The sequence below is a fragment of the Protopterus annectens genome, chromosome 1.part0 (assembly GCF_019279795.1).
Source record: "Protopterus annectens isolate FY-2018-M chromosome 1.part0, PAN1.0, whole genome shotgun sequence".
In the NCBI taxonomy this organism is placed as follows: domain Eukaryota; kingdom Metazoa; phylum Chordata; order Ceratodontiformes; family Protopteridae; genus Protopterus; species Protopterus annectens.
The window spans coordinates 1764614731-1764638501 of record NC_056725.1 but is presented as its reverse complement, the minus strand read 5'-3'; the positions used below and the strand labels follow the sequence as shown (position 1 = coordinate 1764638501).

At 43.6% G+C, this 23771-nt stretch overlaps 1 protein-coding gene across 1 annotated transcript in view; it reads right to left on the bottom strand.

The window, feature by feature from the left end:
• The window catches only part of LOC122805110, an 807491-nt gene that overhangs the window by 148641 nt on the left and 635079 nt on the right, over positions 1–23771 (bottom strand). Inside the window, exon 4 of the mRNA XM_044075326.1 lies at positions 338–463. Within this exon, the coding sequence (XP_043931261.1) occupies positions 338–463 (126 nt within the window). The remainder of the gene's footprint in view (positions 1–337; positions 464–23771) is intronic.

The window sequence follows — 23771 nt, the reverse complement described above, 5'->3', positions numbered from 1 at the left end:
TGCCCATACTTCATTTTTGCAGGTTTTAAATTCAGAGTCATATTTATGTGGAATCATACAATCTGGTGGTCATTTGTTCTCAACAGGTGACTGTATTCTCATAGATTCTACTGATTCTTCATAATTTCCCATGGAAATCAACCTGGAATGACCTAAAAAACTGTGTTTATGGATATAATCATAACATCCCACAAATGCCACTAAATAAAAACAACTGTGCACTCTAGCAAATATTCGCCTCCAGGAACAGTCCAAGTTTCATAATGTTGCATTAAAAGTAGCAACTGTATGATATTTGAGTGACACATTATATAATATACACATATAAAAGACTCACCATGGCTTGACTATAGACACCTGTTTCATACTGCAGCTTAAAGATCTTTGCTTGACTCATACTGTTGGGAACCTCCAGGCTACATGACTGCAGTTTCAATACTTCAGCTGACATGAGGTTTATGATCTGCAGAATATAATAATAAAAGACATGCTCATGGTACACATTTTCCAGTTTAAGTTGCTATTTCAATAAAAACAATATAAATCTCAATTAGCATGATGTGTGAGTTTCAGCAGATATTTTGTCCCCAACCTACTTTGATATATCAGTCAAAAAAATACAGAGGCATATACCATATAATACCACATAAAACCATGCATGTACTACAAATCTGAACCCAGTGATACATACTAGACTTTTGTATGGCCTATTCCTTTTGAAAATGAGGCAAATAAATGAAATATTAATTAATAAATTACAATAAAGGATACAGTTTTAAAATCAATCATTTCCGCTAACTGAAAATTATTCAAGTGGCAATAATGCTACAGATAAAAATGACAGGAATAATTGACTTGTATTACTTTTAAAACACAATTAAATGCACTCTAGTAGGCTGACATATGAGGTGTTCTAAATTTTGAACTCGGTTCTTGTGTTATTTTATACAACACCATTCTTTGCCTCACAGAGTATTCACAAACCTTGAGAAAATTCTGGTACATCCAGTGGGTATATCATAAATTATAATGGGCTGACAAAATAGTCACCCTTAACTAAGGTTCATACATGATGATTAGATGGAAAGAATTTTGTGGGTGGGGATGCTTATAGTTTTCAATGGCTGTAATCCCTGGAAAGCTAATTTGGGTGGCAAATTGAAGGACACAGACACAACAATTTTAGAACAGATGACTCAAAGCTCAGAAAGTACAGTTGTGTACACTTCCCATAAATGTAGATGTTTGAGTGTATTCACTGTTGCAGTCATTACATTTGGGTAATCTGCTGGCAGGTTGCCCTCAGTCGGCCTGATTAACAAAGTCTTGGGTCCTGCATCGGTTGCTGTCCCTTCTTCCATGACGTCAGGTCATCAGGGGTATAAAACATGCAGCCGATGCCATTACATCAGTTTTTCTTGCCCTAGATGTCAGGTGCCCCCCCCAAATGGGGAGCAAAATATATATATATATATATATATATATATATATATATATATATAAAATTTAAAACACAAAAATATACCTCCAAACAAAAGCAAATACACCAAAAAGGCTTTTAAACATAGTAAAAGAAAGGAGAGGTATAGTAAGAGAAAAACAGGGGGCTGGAGGGTGGGTAACCAGGGCTGTAACAGTGAATACACTCGAACATCTACATTTATGGTAAGTACACAACTGTACTATGTTCTTTGTGTTTAACTGTTGCAGTCATTACATTTGGGTAGAATCCCAAAGCTATGGTTGGGAGGATGGATTTATACAGCATTAGGAGCAGCTATAAGGCCCTGCAGGACAGCAGTGATAAAGTCAGCTCTGGATTTAGAGAAGAGAGGTAAATGGTAATGTTTGGTGAACGTATGAACTGAGCTCCAGGTAGCAGCTTCTAGAATGTCCCTGGTAGGAACCCCTCTGAGAAAGGCTGCAGAAGAAGATGCAGCCCTGGTGGAATGAGATCTGATCCCCTTGGGGATAGGTTTACCATGGTGCATATAGCCGAAACGAATGCACTGGCTTATCTATTTAGAAATAGTCTGCTTTGAAATAGCCTTTCCCTCTGCCCCTGCAGCAAATGCCACCAATAGTTGTTCAGATTTTCTTGGAGATTTTGTCCTGTTTAAGTAGAATCTAAGTTATCTGTGTACATCCAATGAAGGTAGAATCCGCTCACCCTTGTTCTGTGGATTGGGAAAGAAAGTTGGCAGATGAATGGTCTGATTAAGAGCTGCACTGGATACCACCTTAGGCATGAAAGATGGATTGGTCCTGAGAGCCACCCTGTCCGGATGAAAAATAATGAAAGGATCCACTGCCATAAGAGCCTGTAATTCAGAAATCCTTCTAGCTAAAGTGACTGCTAAAAGGAAAGCTGTTTTCCAGGAAAGAAATTTTAGGTCTGCAGTAGCAGCTGGCTCAAAAGGAGGGAGAGTGAGTTTTTCCAAAACAAAATTGAGGTCCCATCCTCTCCTGGGAAGTCTTATATTTTTGGTCCCTCTGAGATACTGCTTTAGCACAGGATGAGAGAAGAGAGGAGGTTCTGTGTTGTAATGAGCTGAAATGGCAGAAGCATGGATTTTTATGGAAGAAAAAGATAGGCCCTTGTGAAGCATCTCAGTTAAGTATTGCAGAATCTGAGGAATATTGGGCATTGCTGTGCTTATTCCTTGTGATTGGTTCCAGGCACAGAATCTTTTCCATTTGTCAGCATAAGATTTTCTAGTACGAGGCCTTCTAGCCTCCAAAATGACATCCATCACAGGTTTGCTGAGGGATGCCAAGGGTGAAATTAGTTGATTAGCCACGCTGCAAGATTCAAAGTTTGGAGCTGAGTGTGCAGAATTTGGTAGTTCTGCTGAGACAGTAGGTAAGGTGTCTGAGGCAGGTGCCACGGAGGAAGGTGTGACACATTGCGCAGTAGTGTTGGCGAGGCCAGTCTGGAGCAATAGGAATCATTTTTGGTTTGTCCTGTCTGACTTTTTGTAGAACATTGGAGAGCAGAGGCAGAGGGGGAAAAGCATAGACTGATAGGTTTTTCCAGCTGAATGATAGAGCATCCACTTTCCAAGCTTTTTTGTGATGAATTCTTGTGCAGAATTTGTCCAACTGATAGTTCTGGGGTGAGGCAAAAAGATCTATGTCTGGGCTCCCCCATTTGCGTGTCAACAAGTTGAAAACTTGTGGTTCCAGTTTCCATTCATGTGGGTCCATAAGATTTCTGCTTAGTTCGGCTGCCAGAGTATTTAGCTTTCCTGGCAGGAATTAAGCTTGTAGTTGTATTTGACAGGTCAAGCCGTGTTTCACAATGCCATGGCTAGCCTGCAAAGGGGGTAGAAATGTGTACCCCCCTGCTTGTTTATGTACCACATAACTGTGGTGTTGTCTGTCTTTATCCTTAGTTGTCTTGGATGAAGGTAGTCCTTGAAGGCTGTCAGTGCATTCTGTACAGCTAGCATGTCTTTTTGATTGATATGTAGCTGCATTTGATTTGGGCTCCATTTGCCCTGAATGCACTTTCCTGCCAGATGAGCCCCCCAAGCATAGTCTGATGCGTCTGTAGTTAGGGTTTGGGCTGCAGGGGGTGGAGTGAATGGCAGTCCCTTGTTTTGGTGTCAGGCCTCTGCCCACCATAGGAACTTTAGTTGCAGGCAAGGTATAATAGGAATCATTGTTTCCAGGCTGTGACAATGTTGACTCCATAAACATTTTAAGTACCACTGAAGTTTCCTCATATGCAGTCTTGCATATGGAATTAGAAGAATGCAGGAGGCCATGAGCCTCAAGGCTTGCATAATTTGTCTTGCAGATAACAGGGTTTTTGTGGCCACCTGTTTGAAGTAAGTCACCAATTAAATTTGCTTTTCTGGCGTAAGGTAAGTCATCTGGGCAGTTTTATTCAAACTTGCACCCGGGAATGTAATTTTTTGAGAGGGTACCGGTTGTGATTTCTTTTCATTTATGGTGTACCCTAGACAAGTTAGAACCCTTTTTACAAACGCCAGATGCTTTAGGAGAATGCCCTTGTTTACTGCCTGAATTAGACAGTCGTCCAGGTATGGATATATTTGAATATTTATTTGCCTGCAAAATGCAATTACTGGTGCCAGGCACTTTGTGAAGACCCTGGGTGCAGCAGATAAGCCAATGGGCAGTGCAGAGAACTGGTAATGCAAGTAGCCTGCTTTGAAGCAGAGGCATCTTCTGCAAGATTCCCTGATTGGGATATGCAGGTAAGCCTCTTTTAAGTCTAGAGTTACCAACCAGGCATCTTTGCCTAGCATAGGTAGTAACTGCTGAAGAGTCAGCATCTTGAATTTTGGAATGTCCAGAAATGTGTTTAGAGTGGATAAGTCAAGAATTGGACACCATGATTTGTCTTTTCTGGGTACCAGGAAAAGTCTTGAATATAAACCTTGTTCCTTTTCCTCTTCTGGTACTGGCTGAATAGCCCCCATGTTCATGAGGGACAGAACTTATTTCTGGGCCTCTGCCCACTGCTTTGGGGGCAGATCTGGCCATCCGTTTGGGATTGGCAACATGTGGAAATGAAATCTGTATCCCTGGGATACTATATTTAAAACCCATTTGTCCTGGGTAATAAGTTGCCAGTTTTCCCCCCATTGGGTCGGCTAAAAGGTAAGTGCTTGGTGATTGTAGAGGGAAGTCACTGAGACTGTTTACCATAGGGAGGTGCCTTGTTGTTTCCAGATTTGGAGGTGGAGGCACCCCATTATTTTGTTCTAAAAGTTCCTTGTGACTGAAACCTGGAGCCTTTGGAATGTCTTGATTTGACTTGAGTGGCTCTTGAGAGGACTGGAAAGGGCCAGTTCTTAGTAGGCCAGTGCCTACTAAATCTTGGAGGTTGCACTTGTAGGAAATCTTTGACAGTTTGCACAGATTTAGCTTTATCTTCCATATTTTTTTAACACTTCTTCAGCCTTATTACCAAAGAGACAGTCATGTTGTAAAGGAGCATCCAAAAATTTTGCTTTAACATGGTCAGGAACAGTTTGCTCTTTGAGCCAAGCATGCCTTCTTAGCACAGATCCAGTTACAGCAGCCCTGCAAGAGGCCTCCAAGGAATCAAAACCACATTGCAAAGTATGTTTTCCAACTTGATCAGCTGAATGTAATAAATCCTGCAAATCTTTATTTTTCACACAGTCGGAGATTAACATAATTTTCTGTTTAAGTAGTCCCATGATATGCTGTTGATATTTAAGCATATGAAATTGACAGTTTAAAGCCCTGATTGCCAAGGTTTCAGATAGGTAAACCTTCTTACCCCATCTATCCAGCGACCTGGAATCTCTATCAGAAGGGGTAGGATTTTTAGCAGTAGAGGCCTTAATGCCCTTGGGACCCTGAGAAATGGTTTCAGGATCAGCAATAGAATTTTTGAAAAGGAATTTGTGGGAGTCAGGAACCCTGTAGTATCTGTCTGGCTTACAAGGAGCCAGAGGCAGAGAATCAGGAGTAATACTAGATTCTGAAAAAACATCATCAACAATGTCTAGAACAGGAGGTATAGCCAAAGGCCTATGCTGAGGAAGAAGAAGAAAATCCCTAAGTCTCTGTTTAGATTCAGAGAAATCCTGACTTTCCCAGTGGAAATGTTCCCTTAAGATATGTAAAGTTTCCCCAAAAGAAAAATCCTCAGGGGGAAAAGCAGAAGGAATGGAATCTTCTGCATCACAGTTCTCATAAGTAGGAATAGACAAATCCTGTTCATTAGAAGAGTCAGAAGAAATAGAATTCAGTTCAGAAGATTCATAACCAATGTCTTGCCTAGGCCTCTTAGAAGGAGGGGGTTGGCTACCCCCTGATCAGAGTAATTAAATCTTCAGCCATTTTGATCATTTGTTTTTTAGGCATAGGGGCCTGCACATGTGGCCCAGGCGTTGGTTTTTTTAGACATAGATTTAAATTTTGGCCTTAGTTTTGAAGATGGCGTCGGTCTAATATACAAATCTGTAGGCCTGAAAACACCCTCAGAAGCCGGTGCCTGCACAGCGGCTCGGACCCATCTAAGGTAGAGACATCCACGGGTTCCATAACTGAAGCATCTCGCAGCATACCGTACTCCAATTGGGTCTCAGTAGGGGCCTGCGAATCAGAAGGAGCGGGTATCAGGGGCTGCGAAAGCGCCTCACTGAGTACTGGCGAACTGGTGACTGGCTTAGAAGAAGCGTTGTCGTCAGTTTTGGACCTTGACTGTCTATCTCTGACTTTTTCTTTTTAGGTGTTCCAGTAGTCGGATTGCTAACCGATGACATTTCTAGATAATTAAATCTTGAGCCAAAACATTTAGAAGCAAAAATATACCGACGTTTAATCGTGCATTGATTAAATTTAGCACAAAACCGACAGCAAGGCACGTTGTGGTCAGGGCCTAGGCAAGGAATACAGTACAAATGAAAATCCTTATGAGGTATTTGCTTCCCACAAGTAATGCAATGATTAACTTTTACTGACATCAGTAAAGAGCAAGAAAAAGTTTCCCCAGCGGGGTACTTAGCTTTTAGTAAAGACTTCGGTTCTGAAACTCGAAAATGAAAATTTCAGGAGTTGCCCGACGGCACTTGCGAACTGCTTCTGCTTCGGGCACCGCACGGCAAGAAAGACTGATGTAATGGTGTCGGCAGCATGTTTTATACCCCTGATGACCGACGCAGGACCCAAGACTTTGTTAATCAGGCCAACTGAGGGCAACCTGCCAGCAGATTACCCAAATGTAATGACTGCAACGGTGAAACACGAAGAACATCTGCATCATCTGCAAAATTTCAAGTAGAAAATAAAACAATATTAGTATGAAGTGAATCTACTTAATTGGCCACTAATTAAATAACATTAAGAAAATCCTGGGGTAGATAAATTCACCAAAGATATCTTTGCCATAAAAGTTCTTTATAGTTTAATGCAGCTGCTCTGTTTTAAAATAAACATGAATCTGTGAATTCTGTTTCATAAACAAATGAAAGACATCCAAACAAGTTAGCTAAATAAAGATATATATCACTAAAATGTGAAGTTCATCTCAACTCCATGGTATGGAGGGATGGGGCATTGAGAGCAAGTCAGAACCCCTGTCTCATCCTACCAAAAAAACAATTCATGAAACACCTGGCAAAATGACAAAACCACAAATAGCTACCAGCATTACCGTTTCCTTCATAATAAAGCCAAAGCTCAAATAAATTCAAGGGAAAACATATTTTCTGTTCTAAAAGAGTCACCACAACAAATAACCTATAATGTTCTGATCTACAGTTTCTAAACTTTTAAACCCAGACAATCCATCCCAACCTAAACTTCCATCTACTGAATATGACTTAAATGAAGCTTGTACTTTTAATACACACTTTATCAATACTGCTACATCTGTCTCACACTATAACCATAGTACAAGCCCAGTTCCAGCTCCAGCATGCCATACTGAAAATACTCTTGACTTCAAACTAGTCTGCACCAGCACCATTATATTGTAAGTTATGTACTCACCATAACTAGGCTTCTGTGTTGTCCATTTCCAAAAGGGGTCAGATCCAATTCTCGGATCCGACTCAACGACATACACTAGATTTCAGATCCGGCTCTCGAGCTCCTCCATTTACTCATAATACTCTATTCCATCTCCACTGCATCAGATCGAGTTTGCTGCCTAATCTTCCCAGATCAAACAGATAAAAGAACAGAAAGAAATAAAGGTAGGGTTCAAGCCTGGAAAGGTAGGGTTCAAATATACTCCAACAGGTTCTTCCAGAAGAAAAACAAGGAATAGGGGATGGATGGGAGGGAAGGTGAGGAAGAATGAAAACGGACACTACAGATGCCTAGTTATGGTGTGTACATAACTTATAACTCTAATGTTGTTCTTTTCATTCTTCCTCACTAATGGGACAGAGTCCCCATCTACGTAAACCTTGGGTGGCCCTCATGGAAAGATATTCAGGATGCACTACTGAACCAAAGGAGGCTCTATTTCTAGATATTCCAGAGCACTGCTGAATCAAAGGCGGCTCTATTTCTAGATATTCCAGAGCACTGCTGAACCAAAGGCGGCTCTATTTCTAGATATTCCAGAGCACTGCTGAACCAAAGGCGGCTCTATTTCTAGATATTATGCCCAGCTTGTAATGAGAACTAAAGGTATGAGCCTTGAACTATGTGGCTGCTGCACAAATGTCACCAAAAGAGGTCCTTGACCAAAAGGCCAATGAAGTAGCCAAGGATCTGGTTGAATGAGCTCAGGGAGGTCTTGGTAAGACAAAACCTTTTTGAGAATAAATTAAATTAATGCAATCAGTAATCCATTTAGCTAGGGTAAGCTTAGAAACTGATTGACCTAGGCGATTAGAGGAAAAAAATATGAAAAGTTGATCTGACTTTATAAACTGTTTTATTCTGTTAAGACAGACACACAGTTGCCTGTGTACATCAAGGATATGTATAATGTACTCTCCTTTATTGAAGAAATGTGGAAAAAAAGACTGGTAAATAAATGGACTGATTGATATTATTTTCAGAAGCTACCTTGGGTACAAAGGAAGGGTTAGTAAGTAGAGAACCTTGTCTTTATGGAAAATAATGTAACCAGGTTTTGCTGACAGAGTCTGGAGTTCAACAATTCTATTTTGCTGAATTTATGCCTACCAGATAGATGGTTTTCCATGACAGAAATTTTAGATCATATATGTCTGATGGTTCAAAAAGTTTCTGAGTTAAAATCTGAAGAACCTCTGTAAGGTCTCAAGGTGGTGAAGGATCCTTTACCGGAGATCTAAGAGGAAAAATACCCCTCATAAAAGCTGTACATAATCTGGAAGAAGCCAGGGAGAAAGATTTTGTTTCCAGAATGAAAATTTTAAATTGTTGCCAACTAAAGCTTAATTGTAGAAAAACTGGCCTCTTCTTTAAAAAAGGTTGTAAGAAAAAGAAGAACTGCAGAAGTTGGGGCCAAAAAAGGGTCGATGTTTTGGTTAGAAGCCCATATAGAAAAACTTTACCATTTGCTCCTATACACTTTCTTTTTTGTGAAGCCAAAATAATATCACGGACAGGGGAAGACAGCCTGGACTGTAAGTATTACTGGAAGTGGAGAAACCATGTGGTTAACTTGACGGCTAGAAGGTTGGAATGTTGAAACCCCAGTGGATGAGATAGGAGATCCATATGAGGCTCCAGTATCCATGGAGGATAACAAAGATAAAACTGCAGGAAGGGGACCCAAACCTGCTAAGGCTAGGAAGGGGTAAACGGGATTACTGACCTCTTTAGCCTGCTTGCTTTCTGTAAGAAGTTTGGAATTAGTGGAAGAGGAGGATAAGCATAAGGGAGACGAAGGGCCAAGAGTGAAGCAGAGCATCTCTCAGTGACTGATCAGAGCAAAGTACTTGCTGCATGTGTTGTTGAAAAGGCAGGCAAATAGGTCACAGTAAGATTGGCCCCAAAGCCTGAAGATCATAATCGCTACTGACTGATTGAGAGACCACTGGTGAGGCATCAGAATAGATCTGCTTAGTTTGTCTGCCAGCGTGTTGGCTTTCCCAGGGATGTGCATCACAATTAGAAAGCAGTCATCAGAGATTTCCCATTCCCAAACTCTCATTGTCTCATTGGGGTAAGATCGGGTTCCTCCTTCCTTGTTATGTACCAGACTACTGACATGTTGTCCATCTGAAATGCAATAGTCCCCAAAGGGAGAGCATCCTGAAATGCTACAACACTAAAAGGACTGCTCTCATCTCTAGGACACTGATATTCAATTTGGTCTCTTGGGGGGGAACCACATGCCTTGGACTGTCCTTCCGAAAAAATGCCACCCCCCCCCCAAGTTGGGAAGCATCCGTGGCCACTGTGGCAATTGGATTTGGAACATAAAATGGTATGCCCTGAAAAAAATTGTCAGACTGAATACACTAACAAATGTGGCATTTGCAAGTGGGGATGAGTTTTATTTGAAAAGACAGAGGCTGATGTAGAATGGACCACTGTAAAGCTAAGGTCCATTGGAGAATTCACATAAAGAAGCGTGCCAAGGGAAGCAGTACTATGGCAGCTGACATGGACCCCAGTGCTCAAAGCACTAACCTTGCTGAATAGAAGGATGAGAAAGGGTATCCTGCACCTGATATCTTATAGAAGCAATATGGTGGAAGGCTAAAGATGCCACTTGAGTCATAGTCATACTGTTTAGAAGCTTTCCAATGAATTCCAGGCTCTGGACTGGGGCAAGCTGTGATTTGGCAAGACTGACTGACATGCCCAAGGTGTTGCAAATCTGGAGCAAATAGTCCTTGGGTTGTAGAAGATGATGCTTGGAGGAGGCAGTGAGGAGCCAGTCTTCTAGATATGGAAACGCTCTGAATCCTTTGAGTCCCAAGTGAGCTGCCACTACTGCCATGCATTTGGTAAACACCCTGGGGGCTGTGGTGAGTTCAAAGGGCAGAGCTCTGATTAGAAAAGATTGGCTCCCATCCAAAAGTGAAAATGTCTTCTGGATTATCTGTCTGTTTTTATGTGATAGACCTTCAGGATGTGTACTATCGTACACATCCAGTCGTACTTGTGCAGAAAAGGCAGGATGGACTGAACCATGACCATTCAGAACTTTGCCTTCTTCACACATTCATTCAAACCACTTTGATCCAAAATGGGTCTGAGATCCCTTGTTTTCTTTGGCACTAAAAAGAAGTGTAAGTAAGTTCCAAATCCTATCTGGTTGGGTGGAACCTCCTGGGTGACTCTTTTTTTCTATCAGCTTTTGTATTTCTTGCGATGCTTCCTTCCCCTGACTGGTGGAACTTCAGGAAGTTTCTTCCCCCGACAAGGAAGAAGAAGGAAAAAGGGGTATGTAGTAACCTCTGGATATTATTCTTAGCACCCATAAGTTCCAGGCATCTAGGTGCGAAGAGAATTGACCTCCCACTGCCTCCAGAAATAAACAGTTGGGCAGCACTTCAGGAGCACTGATAGGGTCTGTCTGAAAAGGAATCTCTAAAGCCCTGGTTCTGTAGGCCGCCTCTGCCTCTAGGGTGACGTCTACCATTAAAATTTCCTCCTTTACTTCTGGAGGAATGATTTCCAAGGAAATCCTGGAAAGGCCGCTGAGATTTACAGAACCTCATCTTCTTACCACCTCTTTGGTTTCTAGAGAAGGTCCGTCGAGGGGTAGAAATTTTAATTCCTACAGCAGACAGGGTTTTTCCATCTTTCTTGCAATGGGTAAGCACATCTTTGACTGATAGCCCAAAAAGGAAGTGCCATCAAATGGGGAATTAACAAAAGAGGTCTTAAAGGTCTCTGCAAAGTCGAACAGCTGCATCCAGACATGTCTCCTTATGGTGATACCCAAACCAGCAGCTCTTGAGATACCTTCAGCTGTATGAGAGATTCACCTCAATGGATGCATTTGAAACAGACAAAAGAGTGGCCAGCTGAGAGGAATTAATTTTGAAATCCTCAGTAGGCATGGACTCAGGGAGAGAGTTTGATGGTTCTTTTACCAAATCTCTCTGCAGCCTAGTAAAATGTGCAAAATAATTAAGTGACCTTATAGCGAAGGTAGCTGAGGCAAACACTCGCTTTCCAAATCTGTTCAATACTCTGGACTACCTGTCCGGAGGATAGACAGAACAGCTCTGCTCAGCCAGCTTTGTTTTAGTGGCTTCCCCCACCACCATAGCATCAACTGGAATGTTCCAAAGGAGGGGCCAAATATTTATCCGGGTGCTTGGGTATGGGCTCGACAATGTTCAGCTCCTTCCATACCTGGCAGGAAACCAAGTCAATATGTTAGTTCATGGGAGGGGGGGGTGGTCACCCAAGACGTAGATTGTCCAATACCAAAAGCCTCCAGGAACACATTCTTCAGGAGAAGGAGTTTGAGATGACCAGCTACCTTTCCACTTAATAATTCCTAGGATATCTCCAAAGAAAATATCATCAGGTGGTAATTTGGGGGATCCTTCTCCCTTATCAAAATCATTGTCTTCCATGACAGACTCCATGGAGAAGTCTATGTGTCTCCTCTTACACTTCCTCTTCCAAGATAGGCAGGTCAGGGCCATCCCCACATCCAAGCCTCAAGGGAAGAATTGGATCTAAGATGTCCAGGGCCGAAGCTCCAAAAGGAAGGGACAGATTCAACAAAAATGGAGCTGAAACCAACCCCTCAGATCCAGCAGCAACATCTCGGCTCCAGGACCCGCTCTAATCTGAGGGTATCAGAGCAGAGCTAGTCAGGGAAATTGTCGGAGTGGAGAAAGGAACTCTCCTCATTTCCGATGCTGAAACTTTCAGAGATCTCAAATCCTGGGACTCTGAAACAAAGAGTTCGACTGGAGAGGGAGAAATAATGGACTTCATAGGCACACTCACAGTTCCAGTAGGGGACGGAGCTGGCAGAACCCCCATCTGGATCTGAGGTCTGAGGAATTTATGCAACATCCTACCTATATCCACCTCAGACAGACTTCTAGAATACAAACTATATAGACAGACTTCTGGAAGATCTAAAAGACATTGTGGAAGGGGGTCGAGAGTGTCTCTTTAGCATTTGAAATAACTGAGTGGGCAAAGAAGGAGAAACAGGTTTGAATGTGTACTCTAGAGTATGGTTTCTGTGAGATGTACTGGTTCTCAGATCTGAGGGCTTAGGATCTAAAGATGTAGTAGAAGGCAAGGGAGATATAACTATAGGAGCCAACCCTTTCGGATCTGAGGATGACTTTGGATCCAAGGGAAGGCATAGCAATTTAGGATCTGAGGAGAACAGATCCGAGATTTTTCTGATCTTTTCCATTGGCTCCAAGGAAGTCCTCAGGAACTTTGGAGGAGATTTTTTTCTTGGATTCCAAAGAAACAGATTTGAATGCTTTGGAAGGGGCTTGAGCCTCAGAAGATGCAGGAAGTAAACCTCTAAGGATATGCTTATGATGCCAAAGCTTTGGGATTAAATGTACAGCATACTGAACAGGATGTTTTAAGATGGTCTGGTCCCAGACAATAAACACACTTCTTGCGGGCATCAGAATTTGGGATCTTATGCCCACAAGAAGTGCACTTTTTGAACCAGGTTGGTTTCTCCGACATAGCTGAAAGGAGAACAACCTCTGAAGAAAGCAAAAACAGTAACAAGAAAAAAACAACTTGTTTTCTTTTTTAAAGGATAGCTGTTATAAAGGAATTACCCGAAAAAAACATGGTAATTATACTAACAAACAGGCTAGAAAGAGAAGAAAGAAAGAAGAAAGGACAAAATACCAGCTATGATATTTAAAAAATGCCTGACCGGTAAAGGAAGGTATTAACAATGGTATGAAGGGTATTAAAAAGTTAGTAGAAAGGTCAAAGAAATTCCTAACGGCAATGATAACTAAGAGGGAGGATGTAAGGAGAAACTACCAAAGTTTAAGAAGTTTATCTAACTTTAAACAATTAACAATCAAAAGAAAAAGTTGTGTACAATGCTCAAGAGCAGAACCTATGTCGAACCACAATAGCGGCAAATGAGATTTGAGGCAATGGGGATGGAATACAGCATTATGGGTAGAGGTAGGAGCTTGAGAGCTGGATCTGAAATCTAGTGTATGCGGCTGAGTCGGATCTGAACCCATTAGTGAGGAAGAATGAAAAGGACATCATCAAATCAACAAAACCTCTTTACACAACATCTATATAAATCTAACAGCTGAAAGCTTAGCCTACCCTAACTCTATCTTAATTATCAGATCAATCCAGAAGCATATTTAACTTTCATTTGGGAAAAAATCCTTTATCTTTTCACTACACAAAGGTGGGCCATCCTCTGACATTTCTAACTTCAGATCTACTGGTATTTTATCACCCTCTCAAAATTCTCAGAGAAATGTATCCACTCACAACTGCTAATTTTGTTCCTCAACCACAATGTTCCTCTTACCATGGGAACATGGCTTCCAGCCCTCTCTCAGCACTGAAATAGCTTTGTTTTCATTTCACAAAACTATAAATACCCTTAAAAAGAGAAATCTCCTGTCTCTGCTGCATTCCTTGATCTCTTAATGCCTATGACACTGTCTCACTCTCCATTTTCATTCACAGACACTCCAAAACAGATGTATCAGACAAAGTCATCCTGTGGTTCAAACCTTACCTTCATCATAGAACTCAGAGCATAAAATGATTACAAGTCTTTTCCATATACCCCATCCCAGTCAGTATCCCTCAAAGATCTATCCTTGGCCCATTTCTCTTCAATATATTCATCAATAATGTGCCACTGTGCTAACCAATTCCATTTGAAATTGGTACACAGATGACTCCACCATCATCTGTTCGGTATCCTCTATCTCTGAACTTCAAAAAGATATCCAACATGCTTCAAATTCTGTGGAGCCTAGCTTCTGGAATATAGTTTAGTCCCAAACTCCCCAAAAAACAAAACATATGATCTTCTCATCTAAACCAGAACACTCATTCTGCTCAATCCACTTACTTTTCAATGATTTGGTGGAACATTAACTGATCTAGTCCAGCACATTAAACTATATGGAATCACTATAGATAACCACCTAAAATTTGATGTACAAGTTCAAGAAACCTATAAGACCAACCAAAATTAAGTATGCGCTATCAATCCCCAAATTTTTTTTGTCTGATCAAGCATGGCAGGCAACTGCTGCTGCAGCCTACTTTATCCGTCCCTGATATATCCCTCAGCAATCTTTACCAACCTACAATCAATGCAACTCACAAAATTTGAGCAATCATACAAGACTGCAAAGTTTGCCACAAATTTTCCCATTAGAGCATACCACTATGAAGCTATCAAAAGGCAAAACGGGCTCAAATTCCCTAACTCCTCAAACTCAATCAATTTATAATGGCACAAATATTCTCCCCCAGCCACGAGACTGTCTCTCCCTCAGCAGTCTAATGCACTGGTATATCCATTCTCGTATTCTTTATTCATGTGAAAAATGTCTTGCAAATGTGAGTCTCTCTCACACAATTCTCATGGGGACTCACTATATGTTTGCCATATGGTAAAACAGAGAAACCGCCTCTTGCCAAATAAATGCACCACAAATCTTTAAAGAGGATACAAAATCCTTTCTTCTTTACATGTGGAAATGCCACTGCTCTGAATCACCTGATTAGCTCCTCCTGCTCCTTCCACCTCTCTCCATACAAGAGCATACTGCTACCACCAACTACCAGATGGGGGTTCTGCCAGCATGGTGATTTGTGCAGACTCGCTTTTTCTAAACTAACCATCATCAGAATGCTCCCCTAATATATCACTCACCTTCTCAAAGTCCTCACCTGCTTTTCCCAAACACATATCTGTCTGGCCACCACATTCTTCCCCCTGCATATCTGCTGCAATATATTTCTCAGTAACTCATTCCTAACAGAAATCAACCTCTATCTTCTCTCACACTAACTTCTCTTTCACTATCCAAGGCTTTTCTTTCTACTACACAACAATATATAATTCCCTCTTGTCATTCTTTCACACGTGTCAGCCCAACATGGGCACCCAGCAAAAATTACCCCCTAACTACTTAAGTGTCTAACTATCTCCACACTGTCTCTGTGTAAAAAATTCCTTAAAAGTGCATGCATTGTACAGTGCAACCAACACAGTGATAAAGCCACAACTATGACCTACATGACCTGCTAGTAATTAGCAACTTGGGTCCTGGATAAGTTGTCAAGGGAGAACAGGAGTTAGTGATCAACACTGTCTCACCCATCCTTACATTTTAACAGAAAAAGTTAAATAACACAACAAGGGTAACGAAACCTATAAGTCATATCAAATTCACAATCTCTCTCTCTAATAATTTAGCATGTCAATTAGACATTCCCAGGATTCTTCTCAGAGCTCTCTCTCTCTATCAGTGAGGACTCACTTTCTTACAATGTAAAATTTTCATTTATAATTATTTAGGAAAACACCGCAAACATATACTTCTTAGACGTGTTATACCATTGTCTTATTACCCTGGTTGCTGTTAGATTTTTCCTAAACATACAGTTTATACATATTCCTTAAATATGAAAAAACAAAACCAATGATCAATTATACAACCAGTTGTAATTTTCAGTAATGTAACTGTTATGCAAATCTGCATGGTGCTCCCTTACACTTTTCAACTGTAACCTCTGCATACAACTGATTTTAGGAATCTGAATACCAATTAACATATTCACAACTAACATAACATATTGAACTATGTACAGTCACTGTACATTTATCCCTTTCCCTTATTTGTTCACAGTTTCCATTCATCTGTGTCTATTTATGCCTTCTTTTCAATTACTTCCCCATCAACCAGTTGCTCCTCAGGTCTTAAAATTCACATTACTAGTTTTATATTGCTCCAGTTTTATTACCTATGTAGTTTAACTGTGGTAGCCAGTGTTTTAATAAATGTATACTTTGCATCACTTAACCTTTCCTGCGCTTCTCTCACTCCTCCCACCAGGACAAACGTGTTAAGGTCGGACTTTCTGCCCTTTTCCATCTCCTAGTTTTCATGTTTTTAACCAGTGCAAGGATAATGGAAGGGATTACATTTTGATCCACAGTAATACGGACACTGAGTAAATGCTTGAGAATTAGTCAGTCAGCATAAAGGACTGAGACATTCTTATCCAACAAATAACATGTACATGCTGATGTACTACAGGCAGCATTAGGGTCATGTATGGAACTCTGAGCATCTTTGTGGGACTGCCATTGTCAGGAAAAACAGACAACAAGCTGTCAGCAGGGATTCAGAAGGCCAGAAAAAAAGTGTCCACCCTTCATATACTACAAAATTCTATGGGGTACAAGCTACCATAATTCAAGTAAAATAAGCCTGAGTGACAAAGAATTTGGAGACTGTCAAAGGAGACATGAAGCAGTGTTTTTTTTACAAGGGACAGCAGCAGGGCCATATAAAGTAATGGACTGGAGAGCTGCTGATACTCAGACTGGAAATGGGAATCAAGAAAGTTTAGGACAACTCCTGGAGAGTATCGTCTAAGGGATTACTCATATGCCTCACTACTGGTCCAACACTTCTTCAAAGACTTCTTGCATTAAAAGTGCATTAATAGTTACTGTAGGCACTTATTGCCTCTTTTGTAAGTAGACAGTCAATTGCAAAGAATCAAACTGCCACAGCAGAATCAGTGAAGACTCAATACAGAACTGCACTACTAGCTCATAATGAGCCCAAAGATCAAGGATAAATAAGGAAGCAAATTTAAGAAGTGAAGGCTTATGAATTATGCATGAAGAGAATTATGAATAATTTTGTCACATTCTATATGAATCCAAACTGCTGTATGAAAGAAAAAATCTTAAAATATCTGTTAGTCATATGATTTCACAATGACTATGTAAACAGACATGTTTGCAAGTACTGAAGAGCTGTCCATTCATTAATGGGGATTTTGCACTGCTCAATCCATCTGTTCTGCAGTTTTCATTTAATTATTTATAAAAAGGCATATCCATCTATTGATGCTCCCACTCTATTTTACTGGTGGGGTCTGTGATTCTGTACAGCTGAATTAAATCCATTGAGCTGTAGAACTCTGTATCATATCTAAGTTCACAAATAATACAGCCATGTAACAGTGGCAACTAATCTAGGTAAACTGCTAGATTTTGCCAGACCCCTGAAATTTCAAAACTTCAGGCAAATTGAAGGCTATAAAGATACAGAAGTTATTAAAACAGATATGCATAATAGATGCACAGAGAAACACTTAATGAATGAACCAAATTGAATCAACAAAAACATTTAAAATGTTATATTAAAAGGCAGATTTAAAAAAAACAGTGCTGACAGTGAGTTTGAAAATACCTCATAAAACAATGTCTGACCCTAGGAAAATTACAAGTACTTTTACGAAGGAGATAAAATTTAGAGACATAACAATCAACAAATTAACAGCACACAGGTTAGAAATACAGGACACTGTAAAGATGGGGAAGCACAACACATACATAGGAAGAAAATTATATTTATACAAGTTCAAATGACAATGCAAAAAGGCCATATGTAATACTTGAGTATATTAGACAAAGATTTAAAGATAATAACACACATAGGATCACCAGTGATGACATTAACAAATGAGATACAACATGAAGTTACGGTCAAAGCCAGAAATGTAGAAAGCCAAGAAGAGTCTATGCATACTGTTATATACATATTTAAGTCTATTTTGAAAAAGCACTCAGAATAAAGGGCACCGGGGGTAAAAGAATCCAAACTGTTCAATTACATCCTAACAAACAAACCTGGCCAAGTAAAGATAATTAGAAGTTATGTACTCACCATAACGTTCCATCTGAGTAGGTGTATTCATTTGTCTGCAACCTGTGGGTTATAGATCCGATATCGGATCCGAACCGGCATGGTTTACCAGCTATGGATCCAAGCTCTCAGCTCCTCCCCTCACCCATAATGCCCTGCTCTACCCTCATGACCTCAGATCGAGTTTGCCAACAGCAAGAACACCCTGAAAAGGGTAACACATAATATGCAGGAAACTGAAAGGCCAGGGGATAGGAGGGCGGGATGGTTGCAGACAAATGAATACACCTACTCAGATGGAGCGTTATGGTGAGTACATAACTTCTAAATCTGAAGTAGGAGATTCATTTGTCTGCAACCTGTGGGACAGAGTCCCCAGCTACCTGAATCTTGGGCGGCCATCATGGAAGGATATTCCGAGCACCCATTGAGCCAAAGGATGCTCTACCCCTAGATGCAAGATCCAACTTATAGTGGGAAATAAAAGTATGAGATGAAGCCCACGTGGCTGCTGCACAAATATCATCTAGAGGAATCCTAGCCTTAAAGGCTGCCAAGGTAGATACTGACCGGGTTGAATGGGCGTGTACACCCTCCGGTGCGGGCCTTCCTGAAGCTTGATAAGCCAATAAGATACACTGTGAAATCCAGCGAGACAGAGAAACTTTAGAAATTGGCTTGCCCAAATTAAATTTAGCAAAGGAAATAAACAACTGGTCGGATTGCCTATGACCAGCCGTTCTGTTTAGATAAAATCTAAGTTGCCTGTGAACATCTAAGGAGTGAAGCTTGTATTCACCTTTGTTTTCATATTTAGGAAAGAAAACAGGGAGGTTAATGGATTGATTAATGTTTGCTTCAGAAGCTACTTTAGGAAGAAAGGACGGGTTGGTCCTGAGGTAAACACGGTCCGGATGAAATACCAAGTAAGGAGGTTTAGCTGATAATGCTTGGAGCTCTGAAACTCTCTTGGCCGATGTAATGGCTACTAAAAGGCTGTCTTGAAAGACAAGAATTTGAGATCCACCGTAGCCGCTGGTTCGAAGGGGGGGCGGTCAAGGCCTGGAGAACTAAGGAAAGGTCCCAAGGAGGAACCGCTTGTTTTACAGGAGGCCTGAGAAGGAAAGTACCTTTAAGGAAAATTTTACACAACTTGGCTGACATGAGTGGACTAGAGTCATGACCAATGTGATAATGAGAAATTGCCGCCAGTTGTACTTTGACTGTGGAACTGCTGGCACCATCGTTAAAAAGAGTGGTTAGAAAGTCAAGCACTAAAGGGAGAGGAACCGTGAAGGGATTCAGGCCTTGCCGCTCCGCCCACAAAGAAAACCGTTTCCACTTGCTGCGGTAGACTTTCCTAGTGGACGGTTTATGAGCTGCCACCAGGATTGCCTTAACAGGTGACGAAATACCGGAGTCCTGATCAAGAGTGGAACTGGAGCAGCCAAGCGGTCAGCTTCAGGTTGTCCAGGTTCGGAGGAGATGTGCAGGATGGGTGGGATATCAGATCCGGAATGGGATCTAGAATCCAAGGAGGATTCACCGAGTGAGACCTTAGAAAGGGGAACCAGATCTGTCGAGGCCAAAACGGAGCAATGAGAATCATTCTGCAACCCACCCGAGAGGCTTTCTGAAGAACTTGGAGCATCAGAGGCAAGGGTGGATAAGCGTACAGAAGACCGGGAGGCCAAGCATGCACCAGAGCGTCTCTTGGAGAACCTCCTGGAGGGGGTATCAGAGCGAAAAAACTGTCGCACTTGGTGTTTGAGGGAGAGGCAAAAAGATCGCATGAAGGAGTTCCCCACCGTGCGAATATGCGTTACGCTACTTGAAAATTGAGAGACCACTCGTAAGGGGTCAGAATGGTGCGACTGAGCTTGTCCGCCAGGATGTTGGACCGACCCGGAATGTGCGTTGCTATTAGAAAGCGGTTGGTGGAGATTGCCCATTCCCAAACTCTCATGGCTTCTCGACAAAGGGGTAAGACCTTGTTCGGCCTTGCTTGTTGATGTACCAGACAACAGACATGTTGTCCGATTGAATCGCAATTGTTCTCAAGGGAAGAAAGTCCTGAAGTGCTAGCAACGCTAAGAGCACTGCTCTCATCTCTAGAACGTTGATATGCAGTAAGGTCTCTGAATCGCTCCACGTGCCTTGGACGGTCCGGCCAAAATGCCCCCCACCGAGGCGGGAGGCGTCCGTGGTCACCGTGGCGAGAGGGGAGAAGCACAAAATGGGCGGCCTCCGTGGAGATCTGGGGAGTGAAGCCACCACAGGAGGGACCGCTTGCAAGCCTTGCTGATCGCAATGGGATGATGCATAGGGAGAGCAAGGTATGACCATTGTACTAAGAGAGTCCACCGGAGGATGCGCATATTGAGCCTGGCAAGAGGAAGAAGTGCTATAGCAGACGCCATGGACCCTAGAGCCCTCAGGACCAACTCCGCCGGAACAGAACTTGAGTGGAGAATGGCCCGAACCTGGAGCTGCAGATTTTGAACTCTGTCCGCAGTGAGGAAGGCTTTTAAACTCCTTGTGTCTAACCTGGCCCCTATAAAATCTAAGAGCTGTGTGGGCCAGGTTGGATTTCTTTGTATTTATTGTAATGCCCAGAAAGGAGCAAGATGGAGAAAGGAGTCTCAGCCAATAGTAGTAGATGCCTTGTTGGGGCGGTAAGAAACCAGTCGTCCAGGTAGGGGAAGACCTGCACCCCCTGAAGCCTCAGGTGGGCCGCTACCACTGCTAATACTTTGGTGAACACCCTGGGGGCTGTGGTGAGACCAAAGGGAAGGACCCGGAACTGGTAGTGACTGGCTCCCAGCCAGAAGCGGAGGAACCTCCTGGAGCGCATGTCCATCAGGATGTGGTAGTACGCATCTTTAAGGTCTATAGAACACATCCAGTGATTTTCTCCCAGAAGGGGGAGAATAGATTGCAGAGTGACCATTCGGAATTTCTCCTTGGGGACTGCCAGGTTCAAGAGAGAAAGGTCTAAAATTGGTCTTAGTTCCCCCGTCTTTTTTGGCACTAAAAGGAACCTGGAGTAGAACCCTGATCCGATCTGGTCTGGGGGGACGGGCTGGATGGCTCTTTTCTTTAGCAGATGGCAAATTTCTGCCAAAGCGGCCTCCCGTTGACCGGGTGGAACGTCTGGGAGGGACTTCAACTTTGGTAAGTGATGAAAAGGGATGCGGTATCCTCTGGATATGATCTGGAGAACCCAGCGGTCTGATGTTATGGACTCCCATGCTGCTAGGTGCCCGAACGTCCCCGACTGCCTCCAGAGTGGAGCAGCCGGGCAACCCCTCAGGGTTGCTGCGCGGGCCGTTCAGAGAAAGGTTCTCTGGACCCGAAGTTCCTGGGAGCCCCTCTGCCTCTAGGGCGGCGTCCTCCCTGTCCTCCTCTGCCACGGAAGGACTGGTTGTCCGGAGCAGGCTGGGATTGCTGCGACTTCCGGAACCACATCTTCTTCTGACCCTTTTGGTTCCTAGAGTAGGGCCTCTGGGCTGCAGAGAAGCGGATTCCGATGGCAGACAGCGTCTTCCCATCCTTCTCGCTCTGGGTCAAAGTGTCGCGAACGGTTTTGCCAAAGAGGGCAGAACCATCAAAGGGGGCTTTCGCAAATGACGCTTTGAAGGGCTCCGAAAAATCGCAGTGACGGAGCCAGGCCTGACGTCTAGTGACTAGGCCTGCCCCTGCGGCTCTAGCGGCGCCTTCCGTAGCATGGGAGAGTAGCCGCATAGAGGTATTAGTAACTGATCTAAGAGTGGCCATGCGGGTGGAGTGCAGCATTTTGTCCTCCTCCGACATGGACTCTGAGGGAGATGCAGCATATTCTTTAATGAGATCTCGCTGCATCCTAATGACGCATGCCAGGTAGTTCAGCACCCTTACCGAGAAGGTCGCTGAACTAAACATCCGCTTCCCCAAGCGGTCCATCATCCGAGACTCCTTGCTCGGGATGGACTGAGGACTCTCCTGAGCAAGTTCCCTCTTGGTGGCCGCCGTCAACATGGCATCTACCGGAGGCCCCTTACTCCAATGGGCACGGTCGGACGGTGGGCTGAGGATCCTATCGGGCCTCTTAGGATTGGCTCCACGGTGTCCGGTTCCTTCCACGCCCTGGTGGTAATGAGGTCCACCAGGGGTCGGCAGGAGGGGACACCCAAGAGGTAGACGGGCCCGCTTCAAATGCCTCCAAGAACATGGACTCGTCCGAGGAAGACTTGGGGCAGACCACCCCCTTATACGGAGTATTTCCATGATGTCTCCAAATGAGACATCCTCGGGGGGTGACCGTGGGAGCCTTCCCTTCCTCCAAGTCCGTGTCTTCCGTGAGAGACTCGGGGAGTCAATGTGCCTCCTTTTGCACGTATGCTTGCGAGGAACATCCTCTGGGGGCTGTCAGAGGACTCTCGCAAGCAGCAACCTGTTCCAGGAGCAGCTTGGGGCACAGAAGCGGGCTGTCCCAAGGGCCGGATGGTGGAAGCCTGACCCAGTGCAGAGGGAGCGCGGGACGGAGCCGAAACAAGTGCCGGGGGTCCAGAGACCCTCAACAGGGCCCACTCCTCTACATCAAACGCCGAAGGGGAGCCGACCTCGACCAAAGGATCCGACAATCGGCTCCCCCTCGGATCCGAAGAGTGGATTGAGCCGGCGCCGCCGGATCCGGGACAGTGCGCTCCGACACAGACGGCGCCGAAGGAGCACTGATCCCCCCGGATCTGAGGCTCGGATCCAGGCTCCGAGAGGTCAGATCCGATGCACTCGAGGGCAGGGTCGGATCCGAAGTACAAAGTACTATCGGCGCCGACCCACCCCCGGCTCTGAAGCTGCTCGGCTCCAACTGCTCCGAACCCGGGTAGCGGGTCGGAGATGGAGCAATCGGTTTGAAAAGGGGTTGAGCTCCCCAGAGGGGAGGCAAGAGCACTCCCATCTGCATCTGGGCCTGGATGAACCTTCTCATCATCCGGTCCAGATCAGCATCCGAGCTATCGTAGATCTCGGCGAGGCTACCGAGGTAGGCCTAGAGTGCCTCCTCGATAGCCTCGGCGAAGATCGGGTCTCCTCCTCCTCAGGTCCCGGTGAAAAACACACTGGAGACCGGAGCCGAGGAGGAGGAGACCGAGCCGACAATGGAGCCGGGGGAGAAGCCCGCTTGGCTGGCGGGGCCGAAACAGAGGTCTCGGCCCGCCGCTTATGGTGCTTCTCCCTCCGGTCCCTTTTTTTAGCATCCCTCTCCTCCGAACCAGAAACGGGAGGTTGAGTCCCAGGAGGAGGAGGGGGAGCCGCAGAAGGAATAACCGTGGGTACGGTTACTCCCGAAGGAGTGGAGGTCGGAGCCGAGTCCGGCAGTAGAAGGCCCGCCAAAACAAGCCTGGACCTCCGCTCCTTCAATGCCCTGGGGTTGAACCCTGCACAAATGGAACATCCAGATGTGAGGTGTTCAACCCCCAGGCATCT